Source organism: Erythrolamprus reginae, chromosome 2 (assembly GCF_031021105.1).
Source record: "Erythrolamprus reginae isolate rEryReg1 chromosome 2, rEryReg1.hap1, whole genome shotgun sequence".
Classification (NCBI taxonomy): domain Eukaryota; kingdom Metazoa; phylum Chordata; class Lepidosauria; order Squamata; family Dipsadidae; genus Erythrolamprus; species Erythrolamprus reginae.
This window is the reverse complement of record NC_091951.1, coordinates 149,250,447-149,275,736: the sequence shown is the minus strand read 5'-3', so window position 1 is coordinate 149,275,736 and position 25,290 is coordinate 149,250,447. Positions and strand designations below refer to the sequence as shown.

At 40.5% G+C, this 25,290-nt stretch overlaps 1 protein-coding gene across 1 annotated transcript in view; it reads right to left on the bottom strand.

Annotated features, from left to right (window-relative positions):
- Nucleotides 1-1,305: 1,305 nt before the first annotated feature.
- The window catches only part of CYGB (cytoglobin), an 83,501-nt gene continuing 59,516 nt past the window's right edge, over nt 1,306-25,290 (bottom strand). Inside the window, exon 4 of the mRNA XM_070739847.1 lies at nt 1,306-3,865. Coding sequence (XP_070595948.1) covers nt 3,797-3,865 — 69 coding nt within the window. The 3' untranslated portion in view covers nt 1,306-3,796. The remainder of the gene's footprint in view (nt 3,866-25,290) is intronic.

Below are 25,290 nucleotides of genomic sequence, written 5' to 3'. Positions count from 1 at the left end.
GAAAAGACAAATTTCCCATGGGGTTAGGAACTAAACTTCTATTCTGGCGCCTTGGAGCATATTTTTACAATCCGACCAATCAGGTGGGAATGTCCCTCTAACCTTCCTGCCAATGAGCTTCAAGCTCTTTTGGGAGAATCGGTGCTCGACTTATGATTGGGGGTCACTACAGCATGAGGAACTGTATTAAGGGGTCGCTGCATTAGAAATGTTGAGAACCACTGATACTTTCCAGACTGCTAGCAAAACTAATTATTGTTTGAAAAGGAAAAAAGTCACAGTAGGCAGTGTGCTGATGCAAAGTGGGCAGGGCTTTAGAAAACTTCTTTACAGGGTTTTGTATCTATAAATGGTACCATGGATCTTAGGGCTGCTGTGTTCCAACAAAGCCCAAAGGGCTGCAAAAGGAATTATTTGAGTAAATATACACACAACATCTGCAGCCTTAGACTGCCTGTATTTGCTCCAAATTGCCCGTGCTTTGTTATTTGCATTAGCTGGATGAGATCTGTTAAAAGTGTCAGTGGGAAATTTGTATTTTCAGACTTGCACATTTTGGTCAATGTAGCCTTACAATAAAATAGAATGAGCTCATCTGGTTGTGTTTCCTGTCTGGTTTACTTGGGAAGACTGAACCTGGGCTAGACTAACAGAGTTCATCACAGTCTGCCATCCACATGTCATAAGCTATAAATAGACTGACCCTTCTTTTTACTCTCCTTTTCTTGGCATAAGAGTTTTAAACATGCAGTAATGGGTATATGTTATATCTTGCTAGATACTACATGTATTGCTATAGTAAAAGCAGGATGGGACTGTAGAAAAACACACATGGTGTGTTGCATTCATTGACCTTTGTTTTTAATGCCCTTAATATACACTTGCTACCAAAAGCATGTTTTTGGAAATGAAGATATGTTTTGTAGGAGTTTAGCATATAAAGGAAATCAGAGTTCTATGTAAATAGAGTTAGGGCAATTTAAAATCTGAATCTTATACATTTATATTGAGGATTAGAATATCCATAAATCTGAGATTGAATTGATGTAGAATTAACAATAGTAACATATTCATTAATCTATCAGTCTTGAGTAGGCCAAAGGGAGACAGTGTGTTGATCCCCGAACATACAGGACTTCGATTCTTATTGCCATGGTCAATGGCAAGGACATTGTGTGTTGCAATCCAAAACACCCAAAAGGATCTGTATTGCCTATCTCTGGGTTAACCCACTCTACCATAGATGGTTTTCTATTACATGGAGACAACACAGAATGGTAACACTTATAACAAGGAACCGATGTATAAAGATTAAACAAAATCACAAGACAATATATTGGTAGCATACAGAAGTCATACAAATTATACAGAGGAAAATTACAACAGGGTTCAGCCAGTACGTTGGGTAATAAACAAGAGGATTTAGTACGATAAGGAGGAAAACGTTCACAAATCACTTTTCATAGCACCAGAAGCCCATTTTATAAAATACACTATTAAATTATATGTATTAATATTTATTATTTTATACAGTGCCGTATTCTTGTGCATGGCTGTTTAAGAGATAATCCCCATGACAAACAGCATTTTGTTCCCAAGGACCTGACAATTCAAAGTTTGGAAGAATTGGGAATGAACTGAATGAGAGAGTCAGTAAAGAGCTTAAGTACTGTCAAAGCCAGGTACCTTCCAGCTGTGCTAAACATCCCCTCTACCAGCATAGCCAATGGGAATTGCAACCCAGGACATAGGTAGGACTCTGGCTGGCCAAGGCTATTCTACTCTTATTTTGCCTTTAACCTGCACAAACTCTGCTTGTTTTACATTTCCATCACCAGTTTGCTGTAGATTTTGCCAGGGTTTTTTTTGCTTTTCTTTTGCATTCTTGAGTGGCTGTTCCTTTTTCATTTATAATAAAATTACTTTACTCAAAACTGTCTGTGTTTGTGCGTGTAGACACACACACACACAAACACACAGTTTTGACTAAAGTAATTTAATCTGTGTATACAACATAACAGTCAAGATTTTCCCACCATCATATGTGTGTGTGTGTGTTTGTGGAGAGAGAGAGATGGGGACAAATTGTTACGGATTGAAATATATAACTGCAAATGTTTAAGGGTGGATGTATTGCTTCAAGGATAAATTAATGTGTACCTATTTTCCTTTCAAAACTGTCATCCTGCTTTGAAAATGAATTTCAAAATATATTTAGATTATGACATGGGATCATGGTTTTCCTGTAATGACTTTCAGAATTTAATTTCATATTTTTTGAAGAATGGTAGTGACAGTAATAGTAGTAGTGGTAGTAATCCATGGTATGTCTTTTAACAGGAAAAAATGTATATAAATATATAAACAATTTTTTATAACCTTCTAGGTTCTTGCATCTTTAATGGCAGATTGGCTGATTCCTTACATCCATGTCATGAAGGATTCCTTTCTGATTTTTCCAAATCTGTTCTCCATTAAATGAACAGCCAAGTCAACCAACAGTCAATTTCCCCCTTCTATTTGGGTGGCAGTGCTACTTGCTGGAGTTGAGTGGTGGTTGTAGGAACACAAAATTCTAGCAGAAATCCTTTTGAATGTAATTATGGGAATTGGAAGGAAAGTGGTTTAAAAAATGATTGTTACCTCAAACCTATCTGGGCACAGTATTGCCAACTCCACAGCAATATCCTCATTCACTTACAAGGGATTTATTCTTTTATAATTGTTCACAGGGGGCATGGTCTAACAAAGATTGTACTTCCACGTCCACTTATTATAAGTAGCCCAATAAGACTTCGGAAAGCCAACATATATAGGACTGGGTGAAATGATTCAACTCAACTCACACCGAGAATATCTTTAGGCATCATGAAACAGCTAGAAATTAATATATTGATTTGTTCTTTTAATACATCATATTTTTTTTGGTTTCAGGTGTTTTAGGTATTCAAGCTTTGGCTAAATCTTCTACAATCTCAAGACTTCTAAAGTTAGTTTTGTAAATGGGGAAAGAAACATTGTAATGGAATACAAAACTAAGAACAAAAACAGTGAGGACTGCAAACACAATTCATATAATTCCGTAGAAACTCCATTCCAGAGGAGTTAGCAGTAGAGAAAAGCATTAACATGACAAGACTAAGCCTCGTCCCACAGGTTACAGATTTTGAAATCTAGACTAAATGTATTGAGATCAAATGTCCTTTTAAGGACATGGTCTTAATGTATCATGCGGATATGAGATCCTGCAAGCACTTATGCACACATCACTAGTAGGAGGGGGGGCAGTTGGGGGGTGCGGGGAAGCAAGAACGTGGACTTATCAGTGATACCCGGGCACAAAAGTACTTGCAGAATTCAAATACTGGAACTTGTACATTCTCACCTTAGTACAAAAGGTGGAAACGTATCAATTCAGCGCCATTTGATGAAAAGTCCTCTTCAAGACAGACAAAAACGGTAAGTCTCCAGAGTTATCAATGTAGATGAATCATAACAGTCATGATCTATATAATTTTTTTCCCTTTCCCTCTGGGGAAATTCAATACATTCCCTTCCCCCCCTCCCCCGTCACAGTGTACATGATTTTAATTTGCCTGGCGAACTTCAGGGAGAGTGTTTTATGCACACCTGGTTTTTTTTCTCTCTCTATAGCTTAGAGCTGGCCTTAGCTATAGAAATGATAAAGCATTTCCACTGACTAATATGTTACACGGGATAATTAAAGGAGACAGATGTAGTTCTCTTGGGTGCTATCCTGTTCCGGTGCCAGTTTAGTCTTCTGAGAGACGGCATTTCAGGTCTGTGGGAGGGGTTCTGCCACTTTGCTCCAGCCGCTGCTGCCACCGCTGTCACCTGGGGGCTCCTGAATGGGAAAAGGAAAAAGGGAGGGAAACAGAACCAAAGGAAGCTTAGATTAGTCACTTCTGGGACTCTGGACAGCTCAGAAGGTTTTGCTAGATGTTTGCCAGGATTACAATGATCCTCTGAGATCCCTCTGAGGCTGTGCTTCTCAATTATTTTCTGTTACGCCCCCCACCAGGAAGAAGTAAACATTTTGCGCCCCCCAACTCTCCAATCAGGGTCCCAATGGAATTTTAATTTTAATATTTATTATTTTACTTATTATAAGCTGCAAGCAAACTATTGGCTGGTGAAGGCTGCACTACCCACTTATCTGGAGTAAGTCCCATGGTTAGAGGAATCAATTGAGAGGGATTCCCTGGGATCACATGCGCCCCCCCAGTATTGCTTCACGTCCCCCCAGGGGCCCCCGCTCCACTATTTGAGAAGCACTGCTCTGAGGGAACCTCACATTCCACCAATTTGGGATGGGCCTTATTCCAAGCCAGGCGCGTATAGGATTGCGGCTCTTTGTGTCTGACCTTCACAAATTGCTCTCTGAATCATTTAATCCTGAAAATAAATATCAATGACATGAAAATAAATTTTTACTAGGCTTTTCTGCTCCCCCCCCTCTCCAAGAGTTTGAAAATTCACCTTCTGATTCTGCCCAAAAGAGCTTCATGACTGGAAACATCGACCCCCAGATTTTTAAAAATGTATTTCAACAGTATTGTTTGTTTGTTTGTTTGACATATTTATATGCCGCCCAACTCCTGAAGTACTCTGGGAGGTTTCCAACATATAAAAATAATTCTAAAACAGTAAAAACATTCAATTAATAACCCCAATTAAAACACACACATTCAACCTAACATTCCACATTCAACAATCCCAGGCCTGCTGGAACAGCTAGGTCTCTACAGCTTTGCGGAAGTCTGGCAAGGTTAGGAGAACACGAATCCCCGGAGGCAATTGGTTCCATAGGGTTGGGTCCACCACATATTTATAATATGTTTATCATATTATCATATTTATAATATTTTTATCCAAGCAACTCTAGTGTGTATAAAACCTCCTCCATCACCCTTTCATCTTTATGGAATTTCCTCTCCCCCCGCCCAACTTTTTCTGGTCATAGAACTTGTTACTTTAAAAAAAATAAAATTTGGAAAGTCCTGCTGCCTGGCTCTCAAACACAACAAAGTGGGAAGCCATCATGACCCCGAATATCTCCTAGGTCAGGGATGGCAAACCTCTTTCTCCTCACGTGCCAAAAGAGCGTGCACGTGCTTTATTGAGCATGTGTGAGTGCCCACACCCATAATTCAATGCCCGGGGAGGGCAAAAATAGGTTCCCTCATCCCCCAGAGGCGCCCTGGAGACTGGAAATGGCCTGTTTCCCAACTTCTGGTGGGTCCAGTAAGCTTGTGTTTCACCCTCCTCAGGCTCCATAGGCTTCCATGGAGGCAGGGAAGGGTAAAAACGCCCTCCCCCATCCCCCTGGAAGATCTCTGGAAGCCAAAATCACCCTCCCAGAGCCTCTGTGTATTTGAAAATGAAGTATCTTTTTGGTTGCTGAAAGATGGATCTGAGTAGGAAGAGTTAACTCCATCTATGGTAGCTGGAAGGCAGAGCTTATGTTTCTCATACTCCATTGAGAAATCTTCTCTTTTTCAGATAAGTGCACTGACTTTAGCTCAATGCACTCCAAGTTCTTTTTTTATTGAATAATTCATTGCAACAGACAAAAAAAGAACAACAAACCAGTGGACAAGAAATGGAAGGAAATGAAAGAGCAATAGATAACATTTAGCAAACACAGTCAGTAGTTAGTATCATGGGATAATAAGCTATAGCAATATTCCCACACGGGAACAGTAGCTATTACAGCAGGGGTCCCCAAACTTTTTACACAGGGGGCCAGTTCACTGTCCCTCGGACTGTTGGAGGGCCGGACTATTAAAAAAAACTATGAACAAATCCCTATGCACACTGCACATACCTTGTTTTAAAGTAAAAAAGAAAATGGGAACATACTATTTAGAGGGGGGGGAAAGATCTGAAATTCATATATGTTTATGTTTTGTTTTTAATTTTCTTTTGTTGACATCTGATTGGCTATACAAGGTTTTCTTGGCTTATGAAAAATGTATAAAGAAAGAAGGAAGCACTTTGGCATAATGGTTAATAAGTTAGAAATATAATTGGTGTTGCACTTTTTGAAGGAACATTAAGGAGGGAATTTAATTAAAAGAAAATGAATGTAACTGGATGACAAAATTAGGAAAAAAAACTTTTGCAACTTTTTTGATGATTGATATTAGTTACTAACAAAATACCACATTTTATTCATGGAAAATTAGATGGTACACTGTGTTGTTTGAATGTATGTTGAGAGAAAAAATTAAAAAAAATTACCCCCCAAAAAAACAGTCCTTCCTTCCTCTGTCCCTCCATTTTATCCTTCCTTCCTTCCTTCCTTCCTTCCTTTCTTTATTTTATTTATTACTTAGATTTGTATGCTGTCCCTCTCCGCAGATTTTTCCTTGTTCCCTCCATTTCTCCTTCTTTCCTTCCTTCCTTCCTTCCTTCCCTCCTTCATTCCTCTCCACTTCTCCTTCCCTCCCTCTCTTTCCCTTTTCTTTCTTTCTCTCTCTATTTTCCCTGTGCTCTTGTCACTCACTGGCGGGCCGGATAAATGGCCTCAGTGGGCCACATCTGGCCCGCGGGCCGTAGTTTGGGGACCACTGTATTACAGTATCTTCTGTACGGGTTTATCTTACAATGTTCAATAAATATATATGTCCGAGTCTCCAGAGAGGGGCGGCATACAAATCTAATAAATTAAATTAAATAAAATAAATTAAATGTGTGTCCGCGCTCTCCATTTGTAAGACTGACAAATGAAGCTGCGCACATGTGCAACTTGCCCATCACTCACATGGAACCATCCCCCCCCTCACCATTTTGCAAAGCTGGAAAAGTTGGGAAACTCTGTTGTAGGAGACCTATAGGCCATTGGCTTTTCACCCTCCTACAGCAGGTTCGAGATATATTCCCAGCACACCATGTATCTAGCTTGTGCCTAATTCAACCCCCTCCCCCCCAATGGGAAGGTAAGAATACGTCCTTCATCCTGAGCTGCTTTTCTTTGTATTTGATGCTGAGGAATGGCAGAAAACTTTCTCTTGGTTTTAATTTAATAGAATACCCTACGAAAGCAGACTATCAATCCTAGGTCTAGAAAGCTTAGAACTACGACACCTAAAACACGATCTAAGTATTGCCCACAAGATCATATGCTGCAACATTCTACCTGTCAATGACTACTTCAGTTTCAACCGCAACAACACAAGAGCACTCAACAGATTCAAACTTAATATTAACCGCTCCAAACTTGACTGTAAAAAATATGACTTCAGCAACCGAGTTGTCGAAGCGTGGAACTCATTACCTGACTCAGTAGTGTCAACCCCTAACCCCCAACATTTTTCCCTTAGACTATCCACGATTGACCTCTCCAGGTTCCTTAGAGGTCAGTAAGGGGCATACATAAGTGCACCAGTGTGCCTTCCGTCCCCTGTCCAATTGTCTCTCCTTATCTCATTTATCTTTTCTTCCTTTCAAATATGTTCACCTATACTTTTATATCCTTTCTTCTATTCGTTTGTTTAGTTATATTACTAAATATCTATTCTCTTCAATGTGTATTATGTATTGGACTGAATAAATAAATAAATAAAATATATAAATAAATGTGAATTCCAGAACATATTTTCTTCACTCAACTGCCTTTGTAATTCTGCTGCCCCATGCAGGCCAGCAGCCGACCACCTATGAATAGCATAAAACTGAGGAATATTTTCTTTGTTCTTCTGCCTTGCCTAGTAATAGTGTATCTTGAAACGGATGTCCATGTGCCGCCTCTATGTTGGTTGAGGCAGGCAGGATTCCCTTGAGTACCATTTGTTGGGTGTCAAGGGAAAGGGGGAGGGTCTTGCCTTCTCTTTCTGCTCAAGATCCCCAAGGACAATTGGTGGGTCACTGTGTGACACAGAATGTTGGACTCGATGGGCTTTGACCTGATTCAGCATGGCTCTTCTTATGTTTTTATTTGTTTGAGCCAGCTGGGAACCATTAGTTGTTTCTCTAACTGCTTCATACCTGAAAAAGTTTGGACTGCTATAGTTGCAATGGGACCTCCAGGCTCCTACCTTTGGCTGCGCCTCCTTCTCCTCCAGACTTCTGCCTCTGCCCATTTACCACCAGCTTTCCTCCTCAGGGGGCCCTCCCCTAGCCATTCGCTATCCTTGGGCTGAAGGAGAGAAGCTGATCTTCTCACATACTTACTCTCCTTCAGAATTCTACACGGTATTGGCCACGTTTTATACTAGGACTGTGTCCAGTGTTCCCTCTAATTTTTTTTTGGGGTGAGCGAAAAAGTATAGTGTCTGAGCGGCAGTCCCTTTGGGACTGGGCGGCATATAAGTATAAATAAATAAATGAATGAATGAATGAATGAATGAATGAATGAATAAAGAAAGAAAGAAAGAAAGAAAGAAAGAAAGAAAGTGTGGGCGTGTGCTATCACACATGAGCGAGTTCTTGCATCCATAATTCTATTCCTTTCTATCTCTCCCACCCTCTTTCCTTTCTATCTTTCTCTCCCCCTGCCTTTCTCCAAGCCCTTCCTGTTCCCTCTCCCTATCTAACTACCCCCTCTCCCTCCTTTCTATCTCTCCCTCCCCCTTTTCTCTCTCTCCCTTCCTTCATCTTTCTTTCCCTCTCTCTCTCCATCCCTCTTCCTTTCTCTCTTCCTTCCTTCCTCTCTTTTTTGCTCTTTCTCTCTCCCTCCTTCCCTCCCTCTATGTCTTTCCCTCTCCCTCCTTCCCCCCTCTCTTTCTCTCTCTTGCTTTCTTTCCCTCTCTTTCTCTCTTGCTTTCTCTCTCTCTCATTCTCTCTCCTCTCCTTTCTCTCTCTCTCTCTTTCTCTCTCGTTCACCACGCCGGCAACAGAGAGAAAAAGAGAGAGAGAGAGAGAGAGACGGAGAGAGAGTGGAGGGCACCGTTGTCTTCGCCTCTGCCCGGCTCTGCAGCTAAGAGGCAGCAACGGCTCCGGCAGCAGGGAAAAGTCGGCCAGGCTTCGGGAACGCCTGCCCTGCCTCTACTGCAGCCCCCTTGCTGGAAGTCTGGGACGAAAGCGCTCCCAGCGAAGGGGCTGTGATAGGGGCGGGGCGGGCATTCCCGAAACAGACAGAGAAAGCCCTCTCTCACAGTGAAAGCGCTCCCAGCCAGGGGGCTGCGAGAGAGGGCTTTCTCCGTCCGTTTCTGGAATGCCCGCCCCGCCCCTGTCGCAGCCCCCTGGCTGGGAGCGCTTTCGTCCCGAGGAACTGGAGCTGCCACCGCCGCCGCCATGAGAGAACTCGCGGCCCAAGGCAGGGGGCGGCGGAGGAGGAGAGGGGGCGGGCGGGGGGCAGGGCCGAGAGGCCAGGAGCATGAGGGGGCCAAAGGCACCATGGAGAGGCAGGGGCAGCCGCGGCTCCCTTCTACTGCCCGCGCCTCCCCACCCACCCCCCTGCGCGCGACCAAGGAAAAGGGCGAGCGCGCGACCGAGGAAAAGGGTGCGCGCTGTGGTATTTTGGAGTGTGCGTGCACTCACGCGCGCAGCTTACAGGGAGCAGTAACTGTGTCAATAGATTCTACTCTTAGTTCATTTCCTGAAATGGCCTTAATGGTGGACTACTTCCCACTGATGTCCCATCTCTGGAAACCATGGATCTGGCTGCAAATTGTAAGCTGTCCATAGAGATATCTGTCAGGAGCTATTTGCTGATGTTGTCTCTTGGGCAATCTGGTTAATGTGTGAAATTGCCCTCTGTGTTAAATCCAGGACAGGAAAAGAATCTAAGCAGATGATTCCCAGGATATATCTTTTGATTCATCCCCAAAGCAGAAATCCTGCTGCCAGAAAATCCAGCCCTATAAATGGGAGGAGGAAATGATGTTTGTTTGTTTAACGTCAGATTTCCCACCACCGGGGTCAGAGGTCTCTCTCCCTCTGCAGATGAAAACTCAAAATATCCTATATCATCTCAGATTTATAGCTCTAATCAAAATGACACTGAATAATTCAGTTGCCTTCTGTAGCTGTTGATTAAATCTTCTTATACTATACTTATAAAATGGAATAATTAGCTTGGCTGAATGGTAAGGACAATCTTAATAAAACTGTTAAATATCTGAAGGGCCAATAGCCTGTGAAAACAAACAAGTACCCTTCCTTTTGAGTAGGGAATCATTGTGAGGCCAGGGAAAGAGAAAGATTAAGGAATTAGCTGAGTCCATTAAAATGACAGCTTGGCAATTATTTTATACTTAAAGGCTCTAGGGTACCTTGAGGGTTGTTGGCAGGGTTTTTGCATGAAGACAGAAACGGAAATTTTCCATATTCTATCCCTCTGTGAAATGTGAAGATTGATGCTGTGCAATTTCTGGTCATTAACCAGCTTCCCATGTGTGGAGAACAGAACAGGAAGTGAATGGCAAAAGACAAATTATCTCTTTTTAGGTTGCGTTGGGGTTTTCTTTTTTTTGGTTAGGATTGAAACATGCCCCTGGAGATTCCTCCCCCCAAAAAAAACATTAATATATATCTGGATCCCACATACTCCACCTCGATCTTCACCACCTAATAATCTTTTTCTTGCCAAACACGGAGGGAATTAATCTTGATCCTGACAGAGTTTACATTAAGCACTTCTGAAATAAACCAAATTGTTTTGAGCAAGTGATGAAAGAGACAATGAAATCAGTTCTTGCTCCAGAATCATAGCAGGAAATTTCCTTCCTTCCTTCCTTCCTTCCTTCCTTCCTTCCTTCCTTCCTTCCTTCCTCCCTTCTTTCCTTCCCTCCCTCCCTCCTTCCTTCCTTTAAAAAAAAAGAAAATCTAAGTCATTGGATAAAAGCAACTGAGCTTGACAACCAAGACCATTTTAGTGCTGTTCATTGCATTAAACCATCAAATTCTGAATTGGATCATGTGGGAATCATATTGCAGTGGTACCTCTACTTACGAACGCCTCTACTTATGAACTTTCTTTGCCTCTTCTCAAGAACCATTTTCCACTTACAAACCCGAGCCTCCGAAACTGTAACCGGAAAAGGCTGGGAGAAGCCTCTGTGGGGCCTCTCTAGGAATCTCCTGAGAGGAAACAGGGCTGGAAAAGGCAGGCAGAAGCCTTTGTGGGGCCTCTCTAGGAATCTCCTGGGAGGAAACAGGACCAGAAAAGGCAGGGAGAAGCCTCCATGGGGCCTCTCTAAGAATCTCCTGGGAGGAAACAGGGTCTCCACCCTTCCTGTGGTTTCCCCAATCACACACATTATTTGCTTTTACATTGATTCCTAAGGGGAAAATTGCTTCTTCTTGCAAACTTTTCTACTTAAGAACCTGGTCACGGAACGAATTAAGTTCGTGAGTAGAGGTACCAGTATATTTGGAAAGGATCTGGTGAAAGGATCCATAGCAACACAGATAGTCATCGTCACAATATGACCATTTGCTGAGAGACCACTTGAAGCTACAAGTCACTGAACAAATAATGCTTATGCCACTGCAGTGTCTCCAGTGTCCTGTGAGCAAAGTTTTGGCTCTTGGCAGCTCTCTTGCACTTATGACTATAGGAGCACTTCAACTCCCCCCTCCGTCTCAGCCCTTTTGGCTGTCCTGCACAGCAGCACGTTCGATGGTGTTCTGGGGATGATGTAGATACCCCCAACTTCATAACATTTCAAATAGAATTGACCTTTCTCATCAGAATTCAGGAATCTGCTCGAAATAATACAACAAGCTATCTAAAATTAAATATAGTGTCTTAGGTTTGGAATATGAGACTGACAGCCCTTTAATATAAAGTATATTCCCTCTGAGCTGACAGACATTTCATCATAATAGAAGGTTATATATTCGATCCTGGCTCTCCACTTAACGAGGAGATTAAGTTTACAATTTGTTGTGGTTAGCTCTGGCCCATCTCCTGCCCCAAGGACTGTGGATGTGGGGGAGACATCCACATGCTGAAGGCCTGTTTTGCCCCCGGTGGAATCTGCTGATGAAGGCTCCTCTGACCAAGAAGACAGGAGTGACAGGGAGGAGGAGAGTGTGGCAGACAGCTCAGAAGGAGATCAGTTATCTAGCTCCTCCTTGGATTCAGAACAAGAGTTAATGATACAGCCACGCATGCGGAGAGCGATGCATAGGCAACAACAACTGAGAGATTATTATCAAAGAAAATGAGGCCACCTGTGGTTGGGTGAGGCTGTGGTAATTAGTGAGGCTGCTATAAATAGCAGCCTGTGGGTTTGGCCATTGTGGAGGATTATCTGATCGTTGTGTTTCGTGACTGCTTTACTGACTTTGACCTTTTGTGTGCTGATTTTTTCCCGCTTTGAAACTAAACCAGAGCAAAGTGTGTTTCACTTTGTGAAAGAGGAAGGACTGTGAATTACCTCACAGCTGCAAGCTAAGATTCACAGAACTGATAAGGGACTTGTACAAATTACTAGTTTGTTTGGAGACAAGTGCTCTCTGCTATACCAAAAGAGGGCTTGGTTTAAGTGAATTTTCATTATAAAGAACATTGTTTTGAATTTTCAAACGTGTGTGTGTCTGAAATTTGTACCTGTGAATTTTCGGGAGGAGTCTACCAGAGAGCCCGACAGAACACAATTCCTGTTGGATGTAGAGGGTGAAAGTACGAATGCTTACAGATATTTTTTCTCCTTTAAATTATTTATTTATTTATTTATTATTTATATTTGTATGCCGCCCCTCCCCGCAGACTTGGGGTGGCTCACAACAAAGTGAAACAATTTACAACAAATCTAAATTACAGTTTAAAAATATTTAAAAACCCCCATTTTCTAAACAAACATACATACAGACATACCATTCATAAATTGTATATGCCCGGGGGAGATGACTCAGTTCCCCCATGCCTGACAACAAAGGTGGGTCTTAAGGAGTTTATAAAAGGCAAGGAGAGTAGGGGCAGTTCTAATCTCCGGGGGGAGTTGGTTCCAGAGGGTCGGGGCTGCCACAGAGAAGGCTCTTCCCCTGGGGCCCGCCAACCGACATTGTTTAGTTGACGGAACCCTGAGAAGGCCCACTCTGTGGGACCTAATCGGTCGCTGGGATTCGTGCGGCAGCAGGCGGTCTTGGAGATATTCTGGTCCAGTGCCATGAAGGGCTTTAAAGGTCTAAATTAAATTAACCTCAGGTTTTAGTAGTATTGATATGGTATATAATCAAGCAATTTTAAAGATGACTAATATTAGGAGACCGCCCATATGAAGGCTGCCTTGGCATCTCATATGGGAAGCTGTTCCAAATGGCTAGAGCAGCCACTAGGCATTACATGTATTTCTAAGTGCATTAGTTACATTTCCAGGTCCCACCAGGTGGCGACATTTAAGGCAGGAGACCTGGATTGCACCCATTCTAATTAATCTAGTAGGATGGGAAAATATCCACATGGCCCACAAATAACCATTAAAAAGTTGAGATCTTGTTGCTTCACCCGGATGGGACAAAGGATATAATAGAACTACGATAATGGAACTGTGATTATCATCAATATTCTAACAGCATTGCTTTCTTTCTTTTCCAATTATCTCTTTTAGGAATTTCATGCTGACATTAAATAGCAGAGTTAAATAAAGTAGAACTCCTGTGGGTTTTGCATTCGGAGGGAGATAGCTATTCACCCTGGACAGAGTAAATAAGTAGCCTGATTTTTTTTTTTTTGAGATAATTGAATAAATAAACTAGTCCTAGGCAGGGATTGTGGGAGTTTGTCTGGAAGGACAAACAATGCCCACTCCTAATTCAAAGTGATAGTTGTGCAATGTGGATCTCCATGGCTATCCTAACAATTGCTGGTGTTTCCACAAACTCCCTAAAAATTGTTTTGTTTTTCTTTTGGTTGTGGGTTGTACTTTTTAAAAAGTATATCTCAAGGAGGAAGAAAGACTTGAGGTACGATAGACAGCGGTACTATACTCTGAACTTGATTAATTCACAATTTGCTGTGAATCGGTAAATGCTAGAATTGAGCATTGAGAGAAATTCAATGACTACAAAACTTTTGCCAGACCCATCCTAGACTACTGCTCATCTGTCTGGAACCCATACCACATCTCAGACATCAACACCCTTGAAAATGTCCAAAGATATTTCACCAGAAGAGCCCTTCACTCCTCCACTCGAAACAGAATATCCTACGAAAATAGACTAACAATCCTGGGCCTAGAAAGCCTAGAACTACGGCGCCTAAAACATGATTTGAGTATTGCTCGCAAGATCATATGCTGCAACGTCCTACCGGTCAATGACTACTTCAGCTTCAACCGCAATAACACAAGAGCACGCAACAGATTCAAACTTAATACGAACCGCTCCAAACTTGACTGTAAAAGATATGATTTCAACAATCGAGTTATCAAAGCGTGGAACTCATTACCGCACTCAATAGTGTCAACTCCCAACCCCCAACATTTCTCCCTTAGACTCTCCACGATTGACCTCTCCAGGTTCCTAAGAGGCCAGTGAGGGGCATACATAAGTGCACTGGTGTGCCTTTCGTCCCCTGCCCAATTGTCTTTCCTTTCTTTCACCTATCATATATATTCTCTTCCTTTCATATATCCTCTCCTCTAAGTTCACTTTTACCCTCATATATATTACCACATGTCTATTTTTCTTCCTATGTATTTGTGTATTGGATAAATAAATGAATGAATGAATGAATGAATGAATGAATGAATGAATGAATGAATGATGTAGATGGGATTGTCTGTCAGTGCTTCTGTTAGAGAACAACCTTCGCCACAAAGGGAAAGTAATGTTTTGCCTACCCACTAGCCCAAGCAGAGCCTCCTCAATGAGAGCACTTTATAAAATTTGAGTGAACAAATTAAAAAAGCTTCCCAATATGTTTGAGTGGGAAATTTAAACATCATAAATGTCACACATGCCCTATTAATACATTAGGTGGGAGAATTTTCATTAACTGTAAGAATATCACACATTTACCAACTCAAGTTCGTTCATAAAACAACATAGTGATTTCTGGGCCAAACTAAATGTTATAATGCAGCCACATCCAACATAGCTTATTTTTCAGAGTATAAGATGCACCACAGAGTAAAAGACACGCCTTAGTTTTGGGGGAGGAAAACAAGGGGAAAAAATTCTGCCTCTGCCTCCCAGCAATTTACCTCCCAGCAAACAGCACAGATGATATATACTGTTTGCTATGTATTTCTGTGCATGTGTGCCTGACGGCTAGAAATAGCAAAGAATTGGAGAAATGTACATTATGGCAGTATATTCGTCCCAGAAAGTTTTCTTAAATCTAGCCACGCTCATTCCTCCCAATTAAACCCAAGTCAGGGTTTAACTAAGCTGCCTTATCTTAATACTAAAACTCAATTCTTTGTCCACGGATGTTCAGACCAGCTTTGCAAAATCTTTGCAGGCCTGCTTGAAAGGGGGAAGAGCCAGGAGAGTTTCAAAGGAAAGTAGATAGTTTTTCTTACAGGGAAAAGAGCCATTTCCTTCTTGTGTATGATTTGGCTCCTAATATCCTCTTTATCTCCTTCAGCCTGCCACTTTCTGTTCTTGGCAAAACGTTTTGGCACCTCAATAAAGCCAGCTAATGAATATGCATGCGTTATTATGTGCCTGCTTGTCTAATTCACAGAATTTGGGTTTGCGGGTCAGATAGAAACATTTATTTTTAGCATCAAATTCTAAGTACGAGCCTGAGGCAGGGAAACACAAAATTCTCAAGAGTGCTGACACCCCTCTCTTAGAGGCAATCCATCTTGGCTTCAACATTTTTCATTTGTTTTTGCTCTTACACAACTGTGTACATTACCAAAAGCAAACACAGTCATGAAGCATGCCTGCAGGCTGGCTAAAAAGAGGGGGAAATATAACCAGGGAAGGATTTCTGGCATATGAAAAGCCGACGTGAGCATTCAGACATTCCTGCAGCTGCGCTGTGTGCGCGATTCAAATATCATTAGATCCCATGTTCAAAATGCAAGGGCAAAGTATATGTAGGAGGTGACTGTCAGGGGTGGGTTCTACTTGCCTTCCCCACTGGTTCGCCTCGCAAAGGAAGTGCACATTTTGTGTGCACGCATCCCGTCCCGGAAATGATTCTCTGCCCATAAGCAGTACTTTTTAAAGAAAGGTTCTATGCGTGCACAGAAGCAAAAAACAAGATGGCAGTTCCGAAAGTGCCAACAAGAGAACCTGCTCGGGCCTAGGTCATTGGAACTTCTGCAATCATATCACAGGCAACTGTGTTCTTTTAGCTGACAATGTAAAACTTTTCAACACCATGGACAACACATCTACTCTCCAAAAAGGCCTCAACTTTGTCTCACATTGGTCTAACACCTGACAACTTCAAATATCAACCAGCAAATGTTCTACCCTCTACATCGGCAAAAAGAATCCGAACCTCATATATAAACTGAATAAACAAAATCTCATGGCCAACCCCCACCAACTAACCCAACTAATATCAAATGATCTAAGTGCCAAAGCCCACTGCAACAATATTGCCAAAAAGGCTTCTAGAGTTGTTAACCTGATCCTACGCAGCTTCTGCTCTGGCAATCTCACGCTACTCACCAGAGCCTACAAAACTTTTGCCAGACCCATCCTTGAATACAGTTCATCTGTCTGGAACTCATACCACATCTCAGACATCAACACCCTTGAAAATGTCCAAAGATACTTCACCAGAACAGCCCTTCACTCCTCCACTCGAAACAGAATACCCTACGAAAGCAGACTATCAATCCTAGGTCTAGAAAGCTTAGAACTACGTCGCCTAAAACACGATCTAAGTATTGCCCACAAGATCATATGCTGCAACGTTCCACCTGTCAATGACTACTTCAGCTTCAATCGCAAGAACACAAGAGCACACAACAGATTCAAACTTAATATTAACCGCTCCAAACTTGACTGTAAAAAATATTACTTCAGCAACCGAGTTGTCGAAGCATGGAACTCATTACCGGACTCAGTAGTGTCAACCCCTAAACCCCAATATTTTTCTCTTAGACTATCCACAATTGACCTTTCCAGGTTCCCTACAGGTCAGTAAGTGGCGTGCATAAGTGCACCAGTGTGCCTTCCATCCCCTGTCCAATTGTCTCTCCTTATCTCATTTATCTTTTCTTCCTTTCAAATATGTTCACCTATACTTTTATATCTTTTCTTCTATTCTTTTCTTTATTTATATTATTACATATCTATTCTCTTCAATGTGTATTATGTATTGGACTAACTAACTAACTAACTAACTAACTAACTAACTAACTAACTAACTAGATAGATAGATAGATAAATAAACAAATAAACAAATAAACAAACAAACAAATAAACAAATAAACAAACAAACCCACCAAGTTAGTAACGATTCTATAGAACCGGTCCGAATTGGCAGGAATCCGCCTCTGGTGAATGTATATATGCCTCAAATCTCCTTCAAATGACTTTGTCTTTAGACCTTCAGAGCAAATGACAGTTGGGATTTTACGAGACTGAGTTTCTGTGAGGGTTCAACTGAAGCCTTCATCATGAAACCTGAAAGTTCCTTTTAGAATCTGGTAACTGCACAAAAATCCATAGAGAATCTGCTTATGGGAGCAAGTTGGCTAAAGATTGCAGTCACATATCTAGGTTTGCTTTAGTTCTTGAACATTCAGGTGAATGTTTGAATAGATCTTTGATCTACCACTCTTTTTCCTGCGTTTGCCTGAAAGGAAGCTGGATTTTTTTTTTTTTAAAAGAGGTTACTTAAATTAAGTGACAGCAGGAGGCTTCCTAAAGTAAATTAGGTTTCTTAGCTTCCTCATTACTGCTGTGTTGGAGTTCCTGACTTCCAGTGACAAATGGGCAATAGATCTCAGAAATGTTGGCTGAGCAACCAGAGCCAGAAGCTGCAGGATTACTGGAAGAAAAGTTGTTTATCCTTTGCAAATATACAAAAATTGGAAATGAAGAATTAATGATATTATGATTGTAATAATAATGTTACTACAAATCAGACCCAACTAGAAGATGACGTTTGAAAAGAATATATCAGTTCAGAATCAGAAATAAGAGAACAGAGACTAGAATGTTCAGCTATGACAAGAAATAAAGAACAGTGGTACCTCTACTTAAGAACTTAATTCGTTCCGTGACCAGGTTCTTAAGTAGCTAGAGGTATAACAAGCAGGAAGAGGGAGATTGTGATCCCGCTATATAGAGCGCTGGTGAGACCACATTTGGAATACTATGTTCAGTTCTGGAGACCTCACCTACAAAAAGATATTGACAAAATTGAACGGGTCCAAAGACGGGCTACAAGAATGGTGGAAGGTCTTAAGCATAAAACGTATCAGGAAAGACTTCATGAACTCAATCTGTATAGTCTGGAGGACAGAAGGAAAAGGGAGGACATGATCGAAACATTTAAATATGTCAAAGGGTTAAATAAGGTTCAGGAGGAAAGTGTTTTTAATAGGAAAGTGAACACAAGAACAAGGGGACACAATCTGAAGTTAGTTGGGGGAAAGATCAAAAGCAACATGAGAAAATATTATTTTACTGAAAGAGTAGTAGATGCTTGGAACAAACTTCCAGCAGACGTGGTTGGTAAATCCACAGTAACCTCCCACTCCGTTGACAGAAAGGTGGCTGCTGCTACCTGCTTCCTCTTCCTTTCCTTACTGAAGGGCTCTCCTCTCCTCTCGCTCACTCACTTTGCAGCCGGTGCCTTTCCTTTACTGTGGTGACTCCATGGTTTGGCTGAAGCCGAGTTGATCTGGTCGGGGTGAAGTGCCCCCTTTTGCCTTTCCACAAACAGATGCTCCAGGAGGCAACCTCACGCTGGGTGTATGGGAGGCAGCGTGAGGGAGTCACCACAGCAAAGTGGTTTATTCCCTATCCAAGTGCTCAGAGAAAGGAAAACCACCGAAAGGCTCCTCTGGCAGCCCAGAAAAGCCCGAGATGACTGGGAGTAAAGGGGGAATGGCAGGAAACTGGCCGGGCCTTCATGCCGCTGTCAAATTTCCTGGGAAATTTTTCCGGGCTTGGGTTCTTAAGTAGAAAATGGTTTTTAAGAAGAGGCAAAAAAACCTTGAGCACCCGGTTCTTAGTTCTTAAGTAGAGGCAATTTTAGGTAGAGGTACCACTGTATTTGTGGAAGTAGAATTGGAAGAACTGTAAATGTTTACCCAGGGCAATGAAATAGAAGCCTTCCCAGAAGTATTTCGGACTATATTGACAAACCACAGGGAAGGGAATACTGTATAGGAAATGACCAGGCTGACCCTGAGGCCAGGGTCAAATTAATCACCAGTCACCTGGTGTGTCTGAATGTTGGTCACATGACTATGGGGATGTTGCAATGGTTGTAAGTATGAAAAATAGTCATATCACTTTTTCCACTGCTGTTATAACTTTGAATGACCACTAAACAAATGACTGTATATCAAGGACTACCTATTTTTAATTTATATGCCACTCATCTCAAGGATGGGTTCTGGTTTTCTTCACTGTTGGCTCACTCCTTGATGTGCCACGCACACGTGGGCGCAGGCGCAATGCTAAAAAACCAGCTTCTGCACATGCCCAGGAGCAAAAAAGAAAATGGTGGTGCCTATGGCACTGCCGAGAGAGCCAGTCTGGGGGTGTGGCAGGACTGGGTCACCACCAGTTCTTGGCAGCTGATGAGATGATAACCACATTGTAGTATGTAGTATGAATTAACTTTTAGTTACATGTTGCAACAATTTTTAAAAATCAAATCCTAGGTTCCCTGGAGTCTTTTAGTCTCATTCAAGCAAAAATCCTGCCCCTGGCCATTTGTGAAAACATTTGATGTTAATGTATTTGAACTGCACAAAGGATGTGGTGAAAACCCACAGGATTGCTTCTCCAACACACATTCACTCTATGGAAATGTTGATTCTTTGCCTTTTAGAGATCTGCATAAAGTAAGGTTTAACTGGGCAATTACTAATGCTACATAACTACCCCATTTCATTCAAGATGTTTTTTATTGACTCATTCCCTTGTTTTGGCATAAAGATTATTGACTCATTCCCTTGTTTTAGCCTATAGATTATTGACTCATTCCCTTGCTTTGGCCTATAGATTATTGACTCATTCCCTTGTTTTGGCCTATAGATTATTGACTCATTCCCTTGTTTTGGCATAAAGATTATTGACTCATTCCCTTGTTTTAGCCTATAGATTATTGACTCATTCCCTTGTTTTGGCATAAAGATTATTGACTCATTCCCTTGTTTTAGCCTATAGATTATTGACTCATTCCCTTGTTTTGGCATAAAGATTATTGACTCATTCCCTTGTTTTGGCCTATAGATTATTGACTCATTCCCTTGTTTTGGCATAAAGATTATTGACTCATTCCCTTGTTTTAGCCTATAGATTATTGACTCATTCCCTTGTTTTAGCCTATAGATTATTGACTCATTCCTTTGTTTTGGCATAAAGATTATTGACTCATTCCCTTGTTTTGGCCTATAGATTATTGACTCATTCCCTTGTTTTGGCATAAAGATTATTGACTCATTCCCTTGTTTTGGCATAAAGATTATTGACTCATTCCCTTGTTTTGGCATAAAGATTATTGACTCATTCCCTTGTTTTGGCATAAAGATTATTGACTCATTCCCTTGTTTTAGCCTATAGATTATTGACTCATTCCCTTGTTTTAGCCTATAGATTATTGACTCATTCCCTTGTTTTGGCATAAAGATTATTGACTCATTCCCTTGTTTTGGCCTATAGATTATTGACTCATTCCCTTGTTTTGGCATAAAGATTATTGACTCATTCCCTTGTTTTAGCCTATAGATTATTGACTCATTCCCTTGTTTTGGCATAAAGATTATTGACTCATTCCCTTGTTTTGGCCTATAGATTATTGACTCATTCCTTTGTTTTGGCATAAAGATTATTGACTCATTCCCTTGTTTTAGCCTATAGATTATTGACTCATTCCCTTGTTTTGGCATAAAGATTATTGACTCATTCCCTTGTTTTGGCCTATAGATTATTGACTCATTCCCTTGTTTTGGCATAAAGATTATTGACTCATTCCCTTGTTTTAGCCTATAGATTATTGACTCATTCCTTTGTTTTGGCATAAAGATTATTGACTCATTCCCTTGTTTTGGCCTATAGATTATTGACTCATTCCCTTGTTTTGGCATAAAGATTATTGACTCATTCCCTTGTTTTGGCATAAAGATTATTGACTCATTCCCTTGTTTTAGCCTATAGATTATTGACTCATTCCCTTGTTTTAGCCTATAGATTATTGACTCATTCCCTTGTTTTGGCATAAAGATTATTGACTCATTCCCTTGTTTTGGCCTATAGATTATTGACTCATTCCCTTGTTTTGGCATAAAGATTATTGACTCATTCCCTTGTTTTAGCCTATAGATTATTGACTCATTCCCTTGTTTTGGCATAAAGATTATTGACTCATTCCCTTGTTTTAGCCTATAGATTATTGACTCATTCCCTTGTTTTGGCATAAAGATTATTGACTCATTCCCTTGTTTTGGCCTATAGATTATTGACTCATTCCCTTGTTTTGGCATAAAGATTATTGACTCATTCCCTTGTTTTAGCCTATAGATTATTGATTCATTCCCTTGTTTTGGCATAAAGATTATTGACTCATTCCCTTGTTTTAGCCTATAGATTATTGACTCATTCCCTTGTTTTGGCCTATAGATTATTGACTCATTCCCTTGTTTTGGCCTATAGATTATTGACTCATTCCCTTGTTTTGGCCTATAGATTATGTTAGTGAGTTTCCAGAAGAGAAGCTTAGAGACACATGGGAAAGGAGAATGAAACAAGATTATTTTTGAGTTACTTTTAGCCCTTGAATTCCCTCTATTTCAGAAAAAAAGGGAAAGGGAATTGGCTGTTGATGAGTTTTGTGAAAGAAAAGGAATGGTTGCAAAATTTAGCAAAACGTTATTTTGCTGGCCTTCATCTTAATGGCATGCTTTGGATTAAAAGTATTAAAAGTGAAAATATGGCAGCAGGCTATTTTTCATCATTTCAGGCTTTTTACAAAGGAAGAGTAGTGTGGGATAATCTGAAACTGTCAAGATGGCATCCAGGAAGCTAAATCTCACAATGAGTTGAGGTTAGCAATGAATGCTAAAAATAATGAAAGTGCCTTCCTTAAATATATTCCCTAAATATAGGAGGGGAAAGGAAAAAGAAAAAGAAAATAATCAGTATATCAGCCAGTCAATGGCAAAATGTTAGCAGGCAACAACAACAAAAGACATTGCTATAATTCTTCAGTTTAGATTTTAGTTCAACACAAAAGTATACATTCGAAGTGAAAATTGGGAGGAGCAAGATAAAAAAGATAGGATTGAAGCTAGGGATATGATGGTCAGCTTAAATCTCCGGGACAAGATAAATTACAAGATAAATTGGAAAAAACCCCATAGTTGATGTTGTGGTTCCGTCTGAGGCCCCTCAGGGAACGGCTGATCTTCTGTCGGTTTCCAGCTCAGAGGGAGAGGATGAGGAGGTGCAGGCAGACGAGGAGGAGGAATCCCAGGCTGAAGAAGAGGGAGGACAGCCAGAGTCCCCCCAGAGGGAGCTCTCCCCAGCAAGCAGCCTGGATTCCTTAGAGGAAAATGCACAAGCCATAATTGATCTGCGACAGAGAAGAGCTACACAGCGAAGGGACCAATTGGCTAGGTACTTTCAGCATTAAAGAGGCAACAGCTGGGTTTGGGTGTGGTGCTCTTTGGAAAGGCTAAAAGGCAGACCCACTCTTCCTGGCTTGTGGAGTTTTATCTTTGAGAGTCTTGGGACCTGGCTGTGAACTTTGGCGTCTTGGAATCCTGGTTTGTGCCTTTGACTACTGAAACCTTGGGGTGGGTGTGCCAGCAAGAAGCTTGCTGTATTGCCTGGACATCAGGACTCTGCTGTAAAGTATTATAGCCTGTCTGTTGGGAAGAACAGGTTTTCCTCTGTGTTTATTTTTTCCAGCTATAAAGTACTTTTGCTTTTACCAGAGTGTCTGGCTGTTTTTTCCAGTTGGTGTTGAGGTCTGGGGGAACCCAGACAGAACAGTTGATAGTTTAGATGAATCTGAATGCATTGTCCTTGACAACTCCTGAAGAACTGTTCAAGTACTAAATTTATAGAGGGGAAAAATTTTCTCTCCCCACTCTTTCAAGACCTGGAAAAGGACGAACATATAAAACCCAGCTTAACATCAGGACCTGGGAAGTTCTATAGCAAATCATAAAGAAGTTATATTTATATTTGATATACTCAGCTTCCAAAACAATAAGGTGCTTACTAATGTTGATTGTTAATATTGCTATTCAATTCATACAGATGCCCACTTTATGTATATGTCTTTTGGTGGTACATCTGCACACAACTAAAAAACCTACAATTTGAATCCATGTCTGTTATTCCAAAGCATTTTGACAATGTATCATAGATGAAAAGAACTCTCTTTCTCTGTCCCCCTCCCCCCTCCACTCTTCCCTCCCGACTCCCCCTCCCCATTCCTTGTGTTCTCTCAAATTAATATTGGATTTGTTCACCGTTCTCTCCTGAAAATCCTGGATACATTTCAGGATATGGTATTTAACATATTATATACAATAAACTGTTTAATAATATTGAAATGATAAAGCAGGAGAAATATTTTATCAAGCTTTATTTTTATAATAGCATACGACATCCCCAATTCTGAATCTCTATACCATGCTCTTCAGTTCGGGTCGTATGTGACCCGAAGCCAAGTTTGAGTCCCTGTAAAAAAATTTCCCTGCATATCTGAAACTTGAAATTTCATGACTTTTCACCATTTCAGGGGTTCTCTCTATGAGAATTTTTTGGGTGGGGGTGGGGTTTTTTCTTGCTGAAAAACAAAAAGTCACACTTGTTCTGTTCCCGGGTCACCCTGACCCAGACCGAAAACTCTTCATTTGAAGTGCTTATGTTTGGTCAATTTGAAAACTTTTTTCACTTGGAAAGTAGTCTGAACATTTCTGCACACAATGATATGAAAATTGAACTGAAAAAATTATGCATATTGCTTTAATTTGGTTATAAAAGAACATTTCTGAATATAAGAAAAACATAAATGAACTGAAAGAAATGATTCTTATTGTTTTTTTAAAATCAGAAATAAGGCCTCCCCCCCCCCTGGCTGCTTGCAACCATTTTCACTTTTTATTTTTTTATGCTCCAAATCCGAAATATTCTTTAAAATCTTAGGCATTTATTTACTCAATTTAACAATGCTGATCATCATAAAAATATTTGTGGGCATGGGGGCTCATTTTTTTCTGGGGAAAAAAAAGTCACATTGACTCTGTTTCGGGTCATATAGACCCGGACCAAAATAATTTTTTTTAGGTATTTGAATTTGGTCTTTTTGAAAACTTTTTCCACTGGGAAACTAGTTTGAACATTTATGAACGTAATGATATGAAAATTGAACTGGAAAAATTGAGACTTATATTTTTATTTTGATCAAAAAGCCCCTCCCTCCATTCTTTCTGAATTTCGTGTCAATTTATATTTTTTTAAGGCTACAAATCTCTAAGGAATTTTCCCCCAAAAGGTTTGATATACTAAATTGAACAATCCTGAACATAAGAAAAATATAAATGAACTGAAAGAAATGATTCTTATTTTTTTATTTTTGCCTCAAAAGGGCCACCCCCCCTCGGCCTTGCTTTGTGCCCTTATGTTCACTTTTTATATATATTTGGCTAGAAATATTTGGAATATCCTTTTGAAAATCAAGCACATTGTAGCCAGAGAACTAATTTTATGAAAGAAATCCATTTTACTAAAAACAAGTATGTAAGTTTGAAATTAACAGCATAATTTTTATATAAATTGAAATAATTGAACACGGGGGGAGGCATACTTTTATGTGCAAAATAAACCAATATGCATCAATTTTTCCAGTTCAATTTTCATATCATTATGTTCAGAAATGTTCAAGCTACCAATCCCACACCAACTTTAATAAAATAGAATGCATTTTGCAAGCAAAACTATCCATAAATTGAAAAATATTTCACAAAAATGGGGGGGCACGCATTATATCAGCAAAATAAACCAATAAGATTTACTTTTTTCATTTCAATTTTCATTTCAATGTGTGCAGAAATGTTCAAACTTGTTTTCAAGTGAAAAAAGCTTTCAAAAAGACCAAATATAAGCACTTCAAATGAAGGGTTTTCGGTCCGGGTCAGGGTGACCCAAGAACATAAGATTATATGAAATTGATTGTCAATCAGCGTTGCTTCCTAAGTGGACAGTTTGATT